The sequence below is a fragment of the Malurus melanocephalus genome, unplaced genomic scaffold, assembly GCF_030028575.1.
Source record: "Malurus melanocephalus ecotype Western Australia unplaced genomic scaffold, MMel_1.1 scaffold_54, whole genome shotgun sequence".
NCBI classification, from domain to species: domain Eukaryota; kingdom Metazoa; phylum Chordata; class Aves; order Passeriformes; family Maluridae; genus Malurus; species Malurus melanocephalus.
Window position 1 is genome coordinate 159,529 of NW_026623286.1, and position 18,540 is coordinate 178,068.

The window sequence follows — 18,540 nt, forward strand, 5'->3', positions numbered from 1 at the left end:
AACCCCGGCCCCGGGGCACCGAGGAGCTCCGTCCCGCCCGCGGCACCGAGGAACCCCGGCCCCGGGGCACCGAGGAGCTCCGTCCCGCCCGCGGCTGCTCCGGCTCCGGCCCCACCGCCGCCGCCGCGCCTGCGCGCCGCGCCTGCGCAATGTGCGCGGCCGGTTCCGGGCGCCGCGGGAGGGAGGTGGCGCGGCCGTGCCGGGGGCGCAGCGAGCCCGGCCCAGCCCGGCCCGGCCGAGGTGAGGGGCCCGGGGGGCGGCAGGACGGGCGGAGGGACCGATCCGCGGGTCAGGAGTGCGGCGAAGTAAAGGCAGCTGCTGCCTACTGCCGTGTGTGACGGGGTGTTGCATGTTTTATATTTTGATTTAAAGCTGGTTGCTTTGAGACGTCTACACGCAAGCGGTAGGGGTGTTTGCAGATCTTCTCACTCTTGGTGTGGTAGGAGCATTGGTTTGAACCGAGAGTCCTTAAAAAGGAGCCAAAGGCAATGCATATGGGAAATGTGGTCTTAGTGCTCCAAGCAATCGTTTCCTGTTACTTAGCTTCGCTTACCTTGACGAAGTTACTTTTGGAGAGCTGGACCAGGTCTGGAGGTGCGGTGCCRTGACAATCCCTCTCTGGTTCACTTGAATTAGCAATGTTTGCTTCTTTTAGCATTAAGATACTTCATTAGATTTGCATGGCAAGGATTTGGTAGCAGAGGGGCTACAGGGGCTTTCTCTGTGAGAAGCTGTCACAAGTGTTCCTCATGTCTGACTGAGCCAATGCCAGGCCTGTCAGTGATGGAGGCAGCACCTCAGGGATAACAAGTTTAAGAAGGTGAAAAACTGCTACACAACAGCAGCCCAAGAAGAGAAGTGAGAATATGAAATAGTCCTGCAGACTCCAAGGTGCAGAAGGATGGAGAGGAGATGTTCTGGATGCTGGAGCAATGATTGCTCTGCCACCCATAGTGAAGACTGTGGTAAAGTAGCTCCTTGCAGCCCATGGAAGTCCATGAGGAAGCAATGGACTTCTGCAGCCRGTGGAGAACCCTGTGCTAGAGCAGTTGGATGCCCAGAGGAAGTTGTGACTCCATGGAGAGTAGCCCATGCTGGAGGAGGCTCCTCTAAGGCCCAGTGGCTCCATGGAAACAGGAGTCCACACAAGAATAGTTTTTTTTGGCAAGACTTAGGACCCACACTGGAGGATCTGTTCCTGAAGAGCTGCACCCTGTAGAAGGGACACATGCTGGAGCAGTTTATGACGAACTGGGATTGGGATCCCGTGCTGGAGCTGGGGAAAAGTGTGGCTGTGACTTCATTTCCTGACCCCCTACTCCCTTCAGGGGGAGGAGGTAGAGAGGATAGTAGTGAGTGAAGTTGACCCAGGAGGAAGGAAAGGTGGGGGGAAGGTGTTTCTAGACTTTTTCGTATTTATTATTCTACTCACTGGTAAAAATTAATTTCCTTGACATAGTCAGTTTTCGCCATGACAGTAGTTGCTGAGTGATCTTCCTGTCATTATGTTGTGAGCCCTTAATCATATTTTTACCCCTTTTCCAACTGTGGGGCAGTGATAGAGCAGCTCAATGGGCACCTTGCAGAAGTCGAGTTCAAGCCTCCATAGGTGCTTATCATTGACATTGACTAAGTTGGTAAAACAAGCCAACGTCCCTTTCCAATACCATGTTTTTTTCTTCTCTGTGCATGTTTGGTGGTTTTTTGGAGATGGATTTATTTTTATGTGTGTGGTTGATGGTGTCCAATAGAATGAGTTGGAAGGGACCAACAATCATAGAATCATGAAGGTAGGAAAAGACCTTCAAGCTCAAGTCCGGCATTTGTCTGAAAACCGCTATGTCAACTAAGCAACAGCCCAAAGTGCCACATCCAGTCATTTCTTGAACACTTCCAGAGGTGGTGACTCCACCGCTTTCGTGCTTGTGGGTTTTCAGAGCTCCAGTGGATTTGGTGGAGAGAAAGATGATCTATGCAGACCAGTTCTGATGAGAGGGTTGGATTAGATGAGCTCTGATCTTAGACTAGGTCTGATCCTGTGTTTCTTACTGGGAGTAATACATATAAGTATGGTTTTACCAAGGAAAAATTGTGCCTAACCCACCTGATTGCCTTTAATAAATGATAATTGAATGTGCAGTCAGGTGGAGGGATGGATGTCTTTTACCTCCACTTGAACAAGGCTTTCAGCATTTTCTCCCACCCTGTTCCTGTGTCAAAGGTAAGATGTGTGCCCATTGGCAGGGCTGCCTCTTCGTGGACTAGAGGAACAGGGTGATGGGAACCTCAGGAATTTCAACAATGACAGGTGCCTTGTCACTCCTTACAGGATGGKCTGGAGAGCAGTTCTGTGGGGATGGCCATGGGCCCTGGCTGACATTGCCTCAGCGTGTGTGACAGAGCTCTGTTAGGATGAGATTTGTTCCACTCCACTCTGCACTTCTTAGACCTCATATTGATAAATGCAGTTTTGGATCCCTGTGTAAGGGGAGATACTGACCACAAGGACTGAATTCAGCAAAGATAATTTTGATAATGGGGCTGGGGCCTTTGCTCAATGAGGATTGGCTGTGGTTGTTAGGACTGGTTCAGGTGGGAGGAGGAACAGCTTCAGTGGTACCCAATAAGAGCCCTGGCAACAGGAGGAGAGGTATGAAGGAAGGCACAGCCAGGCGCTTCACRGGAGTTTGTGGCAAGAAGAGCTAAAGATTGGTAATGAAGAGAAATCTTTCGTCAGTCAGGAACGGCTCAGTAAAGTGGTKCTGTCCCTGATCTTGGGAGGTTTTCAAAGCCTGATTGGKMCAAAACCTTGAGCAACCTGGTTGACCGCGACTGAACTTCTTTGAATGGGATGTTGAAGTAGAAACAGCTTTAGGTCTCTGCCAGCCTTGGTTATCCATGTATCCCGTAAACTTTACAGGTGTTCTGTGTGCATACACAGTTGCCTTTGCTGGGGGGAAATGCTGAAGACTGAGGAACTGTTTAGGTGATATTTAAATTTGTTTAATTGCACTGATATAGCTGTTGCATTGTAACTATCCTGTAGTTATTTAGTTCAGATTATTGTGGATTTGCAAGGGCAACAGACTTTTAGTCTGCCAGGAATAGCTGATTTGTGCTTACATTGAAAGTAGGTTCTGTACTTGTAATGGTCCTCTAGAATAATTTTCCCTTTTAATGTGGGGAAAAGAAATTACCTAATGAGACATAGAATATAATCCAGTGTGTTTGTACCAGAACTGTCCAGGAAAGAACCTGATGTCATTCTGCTGCTTATTGGGTAGAACTGAGGGGGTTTGGGTTGATATATGCAAATAGGTTGATACATCTAGATCYGCTGGAGTTACTAGCTGTACTCAATGGATCTAGGTATGTCTGGAATTGTTTGCTGTAGGAATTTTTTTTTTTTTTTTTTAACAAGTAAGATGTCAGCTCTAGTTTAGTGTGTTTGATTATTGTATGGACACCTATTGTCTCAAAAAGCAATTACATCTATTCTAAAACTGTACAAACCTCTACTGGCATTAGTGTTGTTTTTCTCTCCTGCACTTTGAGACAAGTAATCCTCAAGTATATGGGAATACCTACTGTTTGACTGCCAGGAATTTGTATTCACTGATGAATTTGTGTAACTATTAATTTTGTGTTTCCCTGCTACAAGTGGTATTTTTTGTGGCACATGCTGCATTTGTGTGTATCCAGGCTTTAACTCCATCTTTTTTTTTTTTAAATCAGTGGCAATATTCTGAGTGCATTACACTGATAGCGTGTCTGGGAATTGGAGTACTGTGTGTGTATATATTCCTCAGTGCTTATTGCAAAGTATTACATTTAGGTTTTCAGCAAGTACTACCTTGCTTTTTTAAGGAAGCATTTCCAAGTGACTAGAGCTGTGTTTATAGTAAACGGAAATATTTGAGTATTTGCTGGGACCATCAGTTTCTTTGGTGTGCAACAAACTGACTTCTAATTTCTTTTCAATATAGGTTCGTGTATGCTTTGAGTGCCTCCATATGCCAATTTAAAGAGAAGGTTTTCACTTGAAGTATTCCAGCCTCTAACTACAGCTACCATTTGCAGTCTCACAGGTTGGTTTTTTGTTTGTTTTACTTCTGGTTTTGCATGAAATGATGGAAAGTTTGTGGATAATTTTGCATTTTAAATCGTGTTTGAGAGACTGTGAACACTCCTCTTGAGCTGTCCCATTTTCAAGTCAATGTGATATACTTAAAATGCTCTCAAAAATACATGCTCTCAGAGTCACATATGCTGTGCCATATGGAATGATGTATTTGTTACAGCTTTAAGAAATGTCTATAACCCAGTTTTTGTGCAGGACCAATGAGTATTCAGCATTTCTTGGGTTCAAGCCCAAAAGATAAGGTGATACGGTAGACATCGGAGGAGGAAGAAAATGCTTTAATGCTTGCATCTGTTGTTAAATACAACATAAATCTTGTGGGCTTTTTTTTTCCCCTTGTATAAAATAGCACACTGTCTTTCCTAGTCCCAAGTATTATTTTTTCAATCTCTCTTGCAGAGTGAAATTTAGTGTCATATGACAGAGCCAAAATGTTGGATGACATCAAGAAGCGATTTGAATTTCCTAATGCAGTTGTTCAGTCACAGGTAATTTTTTTAAAGCATTAAAACAAATCAAGTTGTGTATGGAAATGTTTGTTCCAACAGTGCTGCCTACCTGCCTATCTGTTTTTTTCTTCAAAGTTAGAAAATCAGAGAAACAGGGTATTCTTAAATTGCAATAAAATCCTAATTGCCCTCTCTGTGCAATCCAAACATAGGATATAATTGCTCATTGCTATGAAGTCTCTTCAGGAAAATCAGAAACTTTCCCTGACTGGAAGGTTGGAGTGGGGCTAAGTGGTTTTTAGTGACCCTCTGATCTCAGGAGAAGTCAGGAGTTACCAGATGCCATGTGTGGGGCTGAAATACTTTGCATTACTTTGCAGAACTGATCTGTTTTGTTCCTTTATGATGAAAACTGATTAGCTACTGCAGTCTTGCCTGTCATCAAAGAATAACTGTATGTAGTTCAACTCAGCCCCCTTTATTTTCTGATCCATGCATTGGCTCCTTGTCATTTCACCTGAAATTCTCATGCACAGAAGGTGTTTATCAAAGTATGTTTAATGGACAGGAAAGAATAATAGGATTAATAGCCTCTGGTTAAAAAATATACCTTCTTTTCTATGGCTGTTTCTCATTTCAGTATTAAAAATGTTCTTCCTCAGCTGTAAGTTCATTTCTAACTTCATTGTTTTCTCCCTCATCCTGTTTTGAGTTTWGGATTAAATATATACCCATTTGTTTTGTGAAGTAAATTGATGGGAATGCAGTCTGTGCAACCTGGTGCCTCTCTTGCTTCTTCATTTCAGTTCAATTCACGTTGGTTTAACGTGAAAGAGAGATGCAGAAGTCCACTTGTCATCAGCTTGTCCTTTAGGAGAGTGAGCCATGTCCCTGAAAGCTGGAGTTCATCTAAAGCCTCACACTGTAGATGAGTTAGTCATTACTAGCCTTGATAAGTAGGTCTCAGCATCTTTGAAGCAGTTCATTTTTCTTCAGTGCAGAATGTCCCCATGGTACAGCATTGTACCGCTTAAATGTCTTGGCTCATCACTACAGCTGCACATCATTAAGGTCTGCTGATGTGCTGTGGTTGATTTTGTCCTGTGCTTTGTTTTCATAGTTTCCACTTGTATTCCATGACCTTTGCAAAGCATTCTGTAATCTTCAAACTATAACCAGGTCAGGATTCAACTTCATGAGAGAGGTCTTCTCTTTCTGGACCAGCCAAGACATCTGCTCTGCAGACTGTGTAATCTACATGTGATCAGAAAAGTGAGAAACTTGAGCATAGATTTGTAGGTCATAAAGTTCTASATACAGGGGTCTAATCCGCATTTTGAATTTTCTATATAGCTAATTCACTGCAAAAGCCAGGTTTCTATTGATAAGCCCCTTTTCCTGTGTAATAGAAGTGTCATAAGGATGTAGGTGTGAATTAACTTCTGAAGGTCCTTTTAAGCAGGAAAAAGAAAAGATAATGTAGGCTGTCCTTGGTAAGTATACTAAAAGGAATCTGATGTGCCTGGGGAATGCACTGTTCCACTTGCGTTTGGATAGCTGCAGACAAACAGAGATAAATGTCTGACTTGGTCCCATTTTCTCATTTCCTCATGATTAATATTTCTGAATAATAACYTTTTAACTCAAATATGTTAGAGTATGTATCTTCACTTGTGAAAAACATAGTCCTGGTAGTCTAGGAATGTTTAAAGTGCCATCTTTCCAAGAAATGTGAGCTCTTATTTCAGTTTGTCATGACAGGTTAGCTATTGGTACCTGAATGAGGTGGAAATAAATCTTGAAAGGAGAAGGAATATGGAAACATTGAAAAGAATCTGTTCCTGTCTTTCTATACACTAACAAAAGAGAAATGCAAATTTTTATTTTTATTCCTTGCTAGCCTATTTTTCTAAACATAATGATCTGTCCTTCAGAGATTAGTAGATGCAGCYGCTGTTCTGGGCACATTGATAGTCTGAAACTTTTTTGTGCTATTACTGTGAAAACATTGATAGTCTGAAATGTTTTTATGCTATGACTGTGAAAACATGTCCTTCTGTCTTTCACAGAAGGGTTTTCTGTGTAGCAGTTATCAATAATTATGAAACAAGACAGAGTACGTCATTGGAGATGAGTCAGAAAGCGAAAAGCCTGGGTTTAAACAGCTTGACACCTTTGAGGGTATTTCAGTTCACATTTAGATTTTGAAAGGCAGTTTGACAAGATTTCTATTAAAATACAATGAAGAGCTTAGTCTTCACCTCCAAAGAATAAACCTGAATGGTTTTGAGGAACTGAAGTTTGTTTTTTTTTAAATATTACTCTTTAAAACTTGTGAATGATTTCTGCTGCAGCATGGCTTAATGAGAAGTAATATTTATGTCAAATGCGATGTTTAAAGTAAATGGAACATTTCTGACAGGAGCTGTGATAAGGGGATAGGCAAACTGCTTAAGGCAGAACTTGCGATAGAAAAATTTGGGCAGGTTGCTTAGATTTGCTGTGTCCTGCTTCCTCTCTTGCCTCTGCTTCCCTATATAGTTCAGGAATTAGTAATTACTATTATTTTTTAAGGASAGGAGGATCTGTGCAGCAGTGAAGCTATAAATGTTTATTGAAGTTTTTATATTAAAATATCTGTAATTCCTAATTACCTATGTACCTGTACAAAGAGACCTTTAGACCTATATAGAACYATATGGAACTTTATTTCTTTTCTGCCTCAGCATAACAGTAAAAGTGAGTATAACAACATTATGGAAATTTTTGACCCTAAAGCATATTCCAACTTCCACAGTCATAAAGTTCAACAGCATTATAAAGACTTCTTAATGGAGAAATCATGCATGTGTTTTTTATTTCTTCTCACGTATTTTTTTTTTTTATTTCTTTTTCTGTTTAGGCAGTGGGCCATCTGATTGCTGCAATACTGAAAGAAAAAGTTTCTCCAGAGAAGATCAAGCAGGCTTCAGACCAGGTCTGTGGCATTTTTTCACTTCTGTCTCCTCCTTTATCCTTATGTACTTATTTTATGTGWTTTTTCTAGGTTTTTCCATTCTCTGTGTAATCTTAATACAATTCTAGATGTTAAATAAGGTAGCTATCAGTGTGTGTCTGGGCATACATGTAGAAAGAGTTAAAAGTTCTGGGATCAGAAGAGCACTTTTACTTCCGTTAGAAGACTTAGTGGCAGAAGTCTTAGTTCTCCAGAATACCCATATCTAGCTATGTTCAGATTAAGAGAGTTTAAATTAGTTGTGTTACTGGGAGTGAAGTACTACAGGATGGGACATTGTCCCTTGAGGTGGAAATTCGTTTACATTKCTATAAAAATTTCAAATAGTATGGYATCTCACATACCTGCATCACTGTTAGATTTTATATCAGCTATTGTATTTCTTTGGGAGAGAGCAGGATCTAAAGGCATACTTTGTATTTTAAATGAGTGAAGCTTACTTAAGGTATACAGAGAGGTTTATGAAATGCAGCAATTGCAAGTGTCACAGCAACATAAGAAAGGTGTTAGTTAGTATTTGCTCCTCTGTTTTATCTCCCAAAAAAAGCTGACAAATCAGAAATGAGGAGAAAATGATCTGTGGATTTTTATTCCACAGTCTGGGGACTTCACCCCRACAAAACCTGGAAAGTGCTGAGTTTTGATGAGAGAATATTGGAGGTGTGTAGTTTATCTAGCAGAAGCTCTGTCAGAGTCCTGATCATTATTATGTTCTGAAATTACATTTTGTTTGAGCCCCAAGCTGATACTTTCTCCATAATACTGCTTATATGAAGGTATTAGATTGAAATACAGCAACACCTTTTAAATTGCTATGAAGCAGAAGATTATGCTGGTTAGATGTTGCAGACTCCCCTTATAYTAAAGAGCTTTTTCAGTGTTCAGTTGTTTTAAAACCTTCCTTGTTCTCAATTTGGAAGTCATAAAGTCAGTATACTAATCTTTGAATACTAATTTACAATGGAAACAAGCAACAGTTTTGATGGCTATTGCCAAATCTGTTTACTAGCAAATAGAAATTCACACGTTCAATGAAGATGACTAACCTTTTGATAGCCCTTTGTATGCCTTTAGCTGTCCGTGCTACACCTTGCTGTACACACAGCTTGTTGTGGCAATTTCTGAGTTGTCTTTAATTGCCTCCTGGTTTCTGAAATCCRAAAATTGATCATAATCTACCTGTGGATGCTCCATCCCTGGATGTGTTCAAGGTCAGGTTACATGGAGACCTTGGCAACCTGACAGTGAGTAGCATCCCTGCCCATGGCAGGGAGTTAGAACAGTCTTTAAGGTCACTTCCAACACAAACCATTACATGATTCTGTCTACATAGGCACAGCTGAAAAATTCATCTGCATTGCCTTTTTGTCAGACACAGCAAGTGGTATGCCCTACCATGGGCCAGACAGTAGAGGTCAAGAAAGTGGGACTTGTTCCAGCAAAGACTTTTATTAGGAATAGAATCTTAGGAATTCTTAGGAATAGTATCCCAGCTTCCTTTTGTACTAAGGCTTCAGGAAAAGCTGTTGTTTTTTATTTAAAAGTGTGTTTGAGATGAATGAAGATAAATCAATGTGAACCTTCTCATTTCTTGTGTCCCATGATTTTGCCTTCAGACACCTGCTCTGAACCTGCTTTGGGAGAAGTGCTGCAGTGAGAATGTTGCCTTGAGAACAGCCTGCTGTGAAGGCTTGGTGGCACTTGTTGTGGAGAGGCATGCTGAGCTTGACTATGTTCTTCATGGAGCTCTGAACCTAATTCCCTCAGCAAGGTAGGGCTTGGTTACCTAATTTTGTCAGCTGGTCATCAGTCATTGCTTTTCCCTTACACAGGGGGAGGGGTTCTGTAAGTGTCAATATCTTCAGATACACTGTGGAATTAAGGACTGCTGCTGCCGTGCCACTCTGCTGAAGGATGTTGCTTTTACCTTTGGTATGTGACAGGGTGGTTTTGACATGCAAACTCTTAGAGTATCCTGTGGCTATAATCTATATATGCTATATACTATATATACTATACTGCAGAGTTCAGTATAGTCCTCTGAACTTTGAACTGTGGAACCTCAGAAGCCAGTGAGCTGCCTAGTTTTGTTGGCCCTGTCATAGAAAGGGGAAATAAAATGGCAGCAATTTCCATTATGTGACAGTATGTTGTGATTCAACCCCAGGCAGCAGCCAAGCCTTACACAACTGCTTGCTCACTGCCCTGCTCACTCTTCCACCAGTAGGATTAGGGAGAGAACCAGAAGGGTAAAAAGTAGGAACTCATGGGTTGAAATAAACAAGGAAAATTAAAGCTATGCACACAAGCAAATCAAAACAAGGAACTAATTCAGTGCTTCCCATGGACAGGCAGGTGTTCAGCCACCTCCAGGAGAGCAGGGCCCCATCACATGTAATGGTGACTTGGGAAGACAAATGCCATCAGTCCAAACACCCCCTCTTTTCCTCCACATTATATCCTGAGCATGATGTCATATGATCTGGAATATCCCTCTGGTCAGTTTGGGTCACCTGTCCTTGTTGTCTCCTCCCAACCTCCCGAGCACCCCCAACTTCCTTCCCAGTGTGGCATCATGAAAAGCAGAAAAGGCTTTGGTTCTGTGTAACCCCTGCTCAGCAATAACAAAAAACATCTCTGTATTATGAACTATGTGTTCACCACATATCCAAAACACAGCSCCATACCAGCCACTCTGAAGAAAATGAATTCCACCCCAGCCAAAACCAGCAGAAGGAAATAACTTCCTCATCAATCTGTCAAATAACTGGTTTCTCAGATAAAGTCACCATAAGAATGTGTGTTGGGATTAAGGATGTTGCAATTTGTTTCCTTGTCTGCTGAAGAAGAAATCAGTTTACTTAACTCTGAAGATACTTCCTCCTACACAATTCTGCAAATAGAATGCTTACATCTTGCAGTGGTCTTTTGACCTAGACTGCCTGTCCAACATACTGAGAAAATGCAGTTGTGTGGGGAAGAGGCAGTGTGGATAACATTTAGCAACAGGAAGTCAAGTGGTGGTTTGGAAGATATTTCCATTCAAATTTACCAACCTTAATAAGTTCCCTTTTGACAGCTGAGTGGATGTTTGCACCAAGCTGTGTCATTCCCTGGATAGTGACTTATTAGTCACTTGGATAGTGATTTATTTTTAGTCAAACCAGCTATTTAGAGTTATGTATGTAATACGTTATCTTGGTGGGCTCAGCATAAAGGTTACGAGAATTGTGCTATTCAAGACATGTTCTTCACCCCTTCTCACCTTCACATAATCAGTTTTACACTAAGGTTTCTCATATTCACTCTAAGTCAAAGGTTAACGTAGGTTTGAGTAAACTAGTGAAATACTTAAAAAAATTTCTCACCTTGTGACTTGCTTGTTTACAGCTAYGCTCTTGGTGTGATGGTGCCAATTCTATACTGGGTTTACAATACATGACTACAGTTTCCTAGAAGATGTTTCATAAATACATTTTTATAATATGGGTAATCTCTGTAAATCACTGTCCTACAAATGACACAATTTCACTAGTTCAGTTTGTGGTTAAGGAGGAGTCTGCATTGTTAGCAAGTAAGTAAAAGTATCTGTGCTAACACTATGAGGACATGAATCCTGCAGCAAAAGGTGGAGTAAAAGGTTTATTAGCTGTAGCATGCAGACTAGGAAATGTGAGGTTCGTATTCAGCTGAAGGGTTGTTACAGTAAAAACAGTTTWTAAGGGTATGAAATACTAGTACAGCTTTGTACTTTAGAAAATAAAAAGTGTAAAATGGGGTATTTAGGATTGAGTTAACCTTAAAGACAGAATCAGAATTATGTATTGAGCAGATTATGATCTGCCGCATTTCTTCACRATTCTTTTACTAGTTTTAATTTCTYTTTTCATGTGTGAAATCAACGCTTGACTGATTGCTATACTAACTGTTCAAAAATTACCCAGTAACCTTCTAAGTATTTTTGGCTTCTTTCCCATTGCCATTCCCTCCTCCCCCAAGGTGCTACAATTCAAACCCCACACTATGGATTGCAAAGTATATATTGCCTAACCACAGAAGTCTGTGGGTTTAAAATGTCTGTAGCCTCAGGAGCTCATTAAACTGACAATTTCAGATTGCTTCTTTTCAGTRCTGATGCTTTTTTTTACCTTGACTTAGAATTCTAGTCTGCAGTTCATCATCCTGTTCCCTTCTGCATTTTCATGTGTGTGCTTTTGCAGTATTCTGTGCACAGTGTCTCTACAATAGAGGTGAGCAGCCAGGGGCAGCTAGCATAAAGGCAATAGCAGCCACTGAGCACTTCCAGTGCGGAATGTTTAGATGTTTATTTTGTTAGATGTTTATTTTGTTGCCAAAGACTACTCACGTTGTCTTCTCGCTTCTCTTCCATTTGTGTTCTCACTTCTCTTCCGTCTGTCACAATGAATTTAGCAGAGGCTAAATGTACCTGCTGGATTATATTTTTTCAGTTATATCAAATTAGGCACACTAGAAAAGACGTTTTGGCAGAGATGAAGATGTTGTGTTTTTCTGAGTTGACTTGTGTGGTTAACRCTACCTGCTCATTATATATATTATTATATTATAACTGGTTCTTAAGACACAGTGTTTCTTTTGATGCCCTGAGAGTTCAGACTTCAGGAACTTGGAACATTATATTTATGTGCATATATAGGAAGTGTGTTTACCTGTGTAAATAGATACATGAGTGTTTTCACATGTTTTTWAGATTGGTTTCCAGCATTCTGTGTAGATGACAATGGCCTATGTTCGGTAATGAAAGGATAAAAATCAAGTCAATCTACTGAAAAACCCRTGAAACAATTTTTGATCATAATCATTAAGAAACTGTCAGAAGGATTTCTATGTATATGTTTTCAGGAGGTTTTTATTACTGAGTATCCATACCTGTAGGAGGTGGGCTTGTAATATGACATGCCTTTGTGTTGCATGTGTTCAGGAGGTGAGTACAAAGCCTAGAGTAGCTCTCCTCTCCCCAGTTCTTGCTCGGGAAATAGGACCAGCAATAACGGAGTTTCAGAACAGGAAAAGAAGGGTTTCTTACTGAGTGTTTTATGCCTTGTTTTTTTCCTCCTTGCTGCAGTCACTCAATTGAAGCTGGAAAATATGCTTGGAAATTCCCATTTAACTGGCTTTTTCTAGCAGTGAAGAATCTAAAAGGTTGTTTTCYCTGTCCCATCCAAAAATCTCCTTCCTCCTCTGTGTTTTAGATTGACTGCACCACATCTTCCTGTTAGTTTCCCTGCAGCAGAGTTCTGTTGAGCCTTGATGTCTTCTTGTATTGTCCGATTTCAATATTTTGAAAGCCAGGTGTCAAAACAGCTGGAAGTTTTAAAGATTACAGGCACATATTATAAGTGGTCAATTTTTGAAAGAGAGAGAGAAAACAAGCCTGTTCTATCATTTTTTATCTGGGTAAGTGYTTTCTGGCACAGAAGAGAGAATATAGTACTTAGCCTGTATCTGACCTATAAAAGTAAGCATTTAGTGGTGGGGGCATCCACTGTGGGACTCTCTAGATGTTCCCTGGTGTGCTATACCACCTTATGGAAAAGTGTCTGCAGGTGGTGACAAGTATGGTAAAGGTTTGACAGTTACAAGTGCTGTTGCCTGTATATTCCCATTCTTGTAATACATGGTAGAAGAAACCCATCAAAAATTTTAATTGATGAATTAATTATTCTCTTTGCTATTTTGCTCATTATATGAAAAGGAAAGCAAAGACACATGAATGCACAGTTTGCCCAGAACTGTGTGGGCATATATGAAGAAGTCGTTAAGGAGAACTCCAGATCTCAATGTCAATTTTTTTCCTTCTCTTATGTAAGGATCAGTTGATGTAGCTGCATACTTGGCAGTAACTCAGTTCTTTTTGTCAACAGGAATGTGCATGGTTTAGTAAAAACTATTTGCAAGTTAATACAAATTCAAGCTATTCAGCTGGGAAAAGATGGAGATGAGTCTGTTTGGCGTCTGTATGGAATCAGGTTAGTTTCATATTATTTTTATTTAGAAACAATAATAACTTGCTGTCTGATTTCCAGGAAAAAAAAAAGGAAATTAAGTTAATACCAGATTTCAGTCTTGCTCTTTTTTGTGTGTTTTGCTCTGTTCACAGTGTGCAGGTAATCAAATGCTGGCACAGTCTGCCCACAGAGGTTGTGGAATCTCCATTATTGGAGAKAACAGAACCTGGCCGCATGTGATACTGGGTAGCTTTCACTAGCTGACTGCTTGAGCATGTGGGTTGGACTGTATGATCTGAGCAGGTCCCTTCCATCCTAAATAATTATCTGATTCTGTGATATTTTTTAAATGTTTGCTTSAAAGTTTTGAGGAGTTTTGTAATGCAAGGATAAGATTGCCATTATAAGTGTGAAAGGGACAATGGCAGTGTGAAGGCTGTATGAGAAAACAAGTACTAGGACTTGTCCAAATACTGGATGATGGCTAATAGTCCTTTTAATAAGTATTTTATTTTAAGGTTATGAATCACTTCCCTCTCACTTGTTTTTCCTGCTGTATTCTGATTATAAAAGTAAAATTCCTGAATGTCTTTGCCGTTAACGTAATTGACATTAAAAATAAAATACTTAGATGCGTGTAGAACTACTTATCTAAAGCTTGACAYGCAATAGCAGACTTTTGAAGAGGACATCATAGGGACTTCATCCAGTTCTTGAGAAACCATGAGTCAGTACTAACATTAAAAACCTCTATTGTATCTTCTCTAGAGAACATCCCAGCTTGGTAGACGTCATGAATGCTTTTCAAGTTCTTTTTATGCATTTAGGAGGTATCAATGTAGAAAGCTGTAGTTACAATGGCTTAAGGATATAAAGTACATTATTTGAAAGACTGGAATCATGTCTTTAATTAAGTGAAATGAAATAGTGAAAAATAGTGAAGCTGGCTTTGGAGTTCTGGAYGTAGTTGTCTGCATTCTGAAAGTCCTGCATGCATTTGTTTCTCTGGCTATATCAGATCTTTTTACGAAATATAAATATAGTGCAGTTTTAAGTGAAAAGCCAGTCATAAAGATGAAACTCTTTTGGAACCTTTTTTATAAACTTCTGGTAGAAGAAGCTAAATTAAAGCAATTTAATTCAGGCTTTGTGTGAAGAAGAGGGTAGTGGGATGCGGCTGGAATAAAGAAATAGCCTCTACTCAGTAGGGTGAAGAAAGGTTATTACATTCTTTTCCTACTCAATCAGCAAAAGAGAATTTGCTGGTAACATATAATAAAGATGAAATTTGGTAATTCATAATGGTATAAAATAATGTAATAAAGAACTGAAAATAAGAACCAGACTTTTATGTAGCCAGTATGGGTTTTGTTTTCTCTTTTGATTACAGTTAACTTTAATGAAAGGAGATGATTATGTGACATARGCTCAGGGCCCTGGGATTTTGAAATCTGACTTCTGATTTTTAGTGTATGGAACAACTTACCTATTTGTTGTTAGGAACAATTTTTGTAGTTGTGCTTTAACAAGTGCCATTAAAACTTGATTTTTTTTGTAAGTAACTCACCAATAGTAATCTCCCATTACAGTGTTCATATATTATGCTGTCAGCTGCGCAAAAGYATTCCATATGGAAATCATCAATGAAGAATCAAAAAGCAACAATATGTTCTCAAGTGGTTTGCTATTGTCACCACTACTACAGGGTAATAAATAAATGTGGTTTAGGCCACTGTTAATTCTGGACAATAGAATTAGTTTTATAATACAACTTCTTGTGATGATGTGGTAGCATGATCAGTTCTTGAAAAGAAATGGAAGAAAATTAATGTCTAGCAGATTAGTGCATTTTATTATGCTATGTTTGTCTGGGACAGAGTTGGCTTTCTCTGTAGCAGCCATCTGCAGCCAGGACAATGTTGGTAACACACCAGTGTTTTGGCCACTGCTGAGCAGTGCTATCCTACCATCTCTCAAAAGGCCAGGAAGGTATGGGTGGTCAAGACTTTGGGAGGGGACATAACCAGGATAATTTACCCAATCAAACCAAAGGGATTTTTCATACCATATGACCTTGTGCTTAGGGATAAAAGCTAAGCGGAAGGAGCCAGGAATGCATCCATTATTAAGATGTTTGTCTTCCAAAGCAACTGCTACACACACTGAAACCCTACTGCACAGGAAGTGGCTGTACATAGCCTGCTGATGGAAAGTAAAGAATGCATGTTTTAAATTTTCCTTTGCTTTCCTGTCCTGCATTTGCTTTTCTTTAGTGAACTGCCTTTATCTTGACTCAGGGAGGTCTCCAGCATTCTCAGTGCAGGTGGGTGATAATACACATGTACAGAAAATTGGATATAATTTTTTTGTGAAAGCTATTAGCCTTTTTTTATGAACTGGTATTTTATGTTGTTCATAATGATTCATCATGCCTGGTTTTACTGTTTTAAAGTTCTGGAGAGCTGCCAGTTTTCTGAATTCAAGATTCAGAGGAGGTAGCAAAATGCTTTAAAAATACATATTTGATGAAGTGTTGTTCCAGCTTTCTAAAAGGACCAGGATCACAGCTGCATACACAGAAAAGTGTGTGGACTGCAGACATTGTTTGCTTATACAAAAAAWAAGGAGTCTGTCACTGAATTTGTCCTTTAAATCAGATTGGGATTCTCTTCTGTTCAGAGATGTAACAAAAATCTGAGATCACCCAAAAGTTATAAATAATTTATATTTTATTGTTACCCCTCACTAAGATTTTTCTATTTCCCTGGATATTTCCATATTATGAGTGGTAAACGTTGGTGCTAGCCAACTAGCCAACCTAGTGATTTAGGGTAGTAGCATTATAATGTGATTTAAAGATGCATGTTTTACAGTGCTGTTCTAGCAATTAGATGGCATTGACAATAATTTGCATCTACACACCTAATTTTCCTTTCTGCTAATAGCATTATCAAATTGAACTTCTCTGGTTTGCATATTTCTGTGTTTCATTATTAGTGACTGTTCACTGTGAAGCTGTGAAGYTTAGATGACTTCTTTCATCATCCAGTTCAGTGCAGTTATACTAATTTCAGAACACACAAAATCTGGCATAAAAGGTTTACTTTTTTTTTTCTGGGAAGTAAGCCATTTTAATTTTAGACTTGATGCATCATGTACTTACTTTAGGAAGGTTCCACTGGCTCTGGTGTCATAGCACCATTTAAATGATGATTGGAGACAAATTCACTTGATTAGRAAAGGTAGTTAATTTTTAAAATTTGACAAAGGTATGAAGTAAGAAGTTGTTAGAACCCTATATGTTTTTACAAGGACTATGTACTTTCAAGGTGCTGGCATTGCATATATATAGTATTTCTAGCTTGCTGTCTGATAAGGATCCACTCTATGATCTTGCTGGATTCAGGTGCTAGACAAGAAACAAGTTTTTCACCTCTTGCATGCTGTCTTCTTTGGATGTAACCAAAGTAACATTACTGTAACTACTGTAACCAGCAGTAACCTTACTTTCCTATTCTTCGTGCACAGATTTTAAAAGATACTAACTTTAGTAAAATACTTACAGAATCCAGRAAGGTGGATATATTAAGAACACGTATGTAAGTTGACAAATTTTTGAGAAATGTATGTGAGGAATGGCAAGCTTCCAACCCCAAATCTGAGGGCCAGACCTGTAATATGCGTGGTTTGTGTTCTTAGTAGATGGCATCTGTGTTCTGAACATGTTTCAAGTAGTCTGTTGCATCAGCCTGTTTTCTGAAAGAACTTTTGTCTTCAGAGTATTTATTTGCCTTAAAAGAAACACATGTCTTCAAAAGAAAAATTATTTGACGAGCAGAGGGGGAACCAAAAAAAAAAAAAAAAAAAAAAGCCTGTGTTTTTAGCTCTGTTGCAACCACATAGCAAAGAAAACTAGAGCCATTAGGAGTGTAAATACTCTGTAGACAGGTTTCATAGGTTGGTGGGCCTGTCATTCAGCTGATGGCTGTGTAACTCTGATTATCCTCACAACTAGTCATTTGCCCAGGACTCAAAAAAATGTTAACAGTGAGAATGAAAAAAAACCACAATGAAGAGCACCTCTTTTAGTATAAGGGTATATCTGCTAGATCACGGGTTGTTTTTTTTCATAAATAGTGTCTTGCTAGGCACAGCGTAACTTTAAACTTTCTTGATTATAGCAGGTAAGTATTACCTTTTTAGCTCAGTTAAGGGAAACGTTAACGTAGCATCACATTATGCATTTCAAATCTGCCATGTAATGGGAAAAATTAGATATTTATTCTTTTATGGGCTCTTGCAGAACTCTTTCACTTCACCTGGGGCTGGGTAGGCTCAGTGCTGCTTGAGATGAAGCCCCTGTTGTATCACAGTGTTATTGTATATGAGTGTGTCTCAGTGAATGTTGTCTTCCCTAATAAAAAGACTTGAAAATCCAGGCTTTTTGCTCCTCAGAAATTTTTTAAGCAACAATAATAAATGAAATACCATTGTAAATCCTTCCTAAAAGACATATCTTACTGTGTCACTATGCACTATGTAGTTTCTGAATCTGAGGCAATGTCTCTTGAGATATACCACTTCAATGAGTGGCTCTCTAATCATSTACTGCGGTGTAGCTAGCTCCCTGAAGCTCTCTCTGGTGTGTAGCACAGATTTGTGGAAAGATAGCTAACCAAACTGAAGGYGCTGGTTTTACAGCGGATTGAAGCTGCCTTTCTCTGTTTGCCTTTCCACTTGTATGTATAGCATAGAATGGTTTGGGTTGGAAAGGTCCCTAAAGATTATCCAGTTGCAGATCCCCTGTTCCCAGACAGAGACACCTTTCACTGTATCATGTTGCTCAAAGACCCATCCAATCTTCCTTGACCTCCAGGGATGGGGCATCCAGAACTCAGGGCAGTAAGTTACTCTAGTTAAATGAGTTTGGTTTTGTTTCTGACAGAA

The 18,540-nt window shown here is 39.6% G+C and overlaps 1 protein-coding gene across 2 annotated transcripts in view; it reads left to right on the plus strand.

Moving 5' to 3' along the window:
- The first annotated feature begins 164 nt into the window (after positions 1-164).
- Positions 165-18,540, plus strand: part of FOCAD (focadhesin) — an 88,863-nt gene continuing 70,487 nt past the window's right edge. The window contains exons 1-6 of one of the 2 annotated variants that reach the window (XM_057365539.1): positions 165-240; positions 3,987-4,088; positions 4,541-4,629; positions 7,493-7,567; positions 9,223-9,377; positions 13,510-13,614. In XM_057365539.1, coding sequence (XP_057221522.1) covers positions 4,573-4,629; positions 7,493-7,567; positions 9,223-9,377; positions 13,510-13,614 — 392 coding nt within the window. In that variant the 5' untranslated portion in view covers positions 165-240; positions 3,987-4,088; positions 4,541-4,572. The remainder of the gene's footprint in view (positions 241-3,986; positions 4,089-4,540; positions 4,630-7,492; positions 7,568-9,222; positions 9,378-13,509; positions 13,615-18,540) is intronic. The other variant, XM_057365542.1, reaches the window with a different exon arrangement.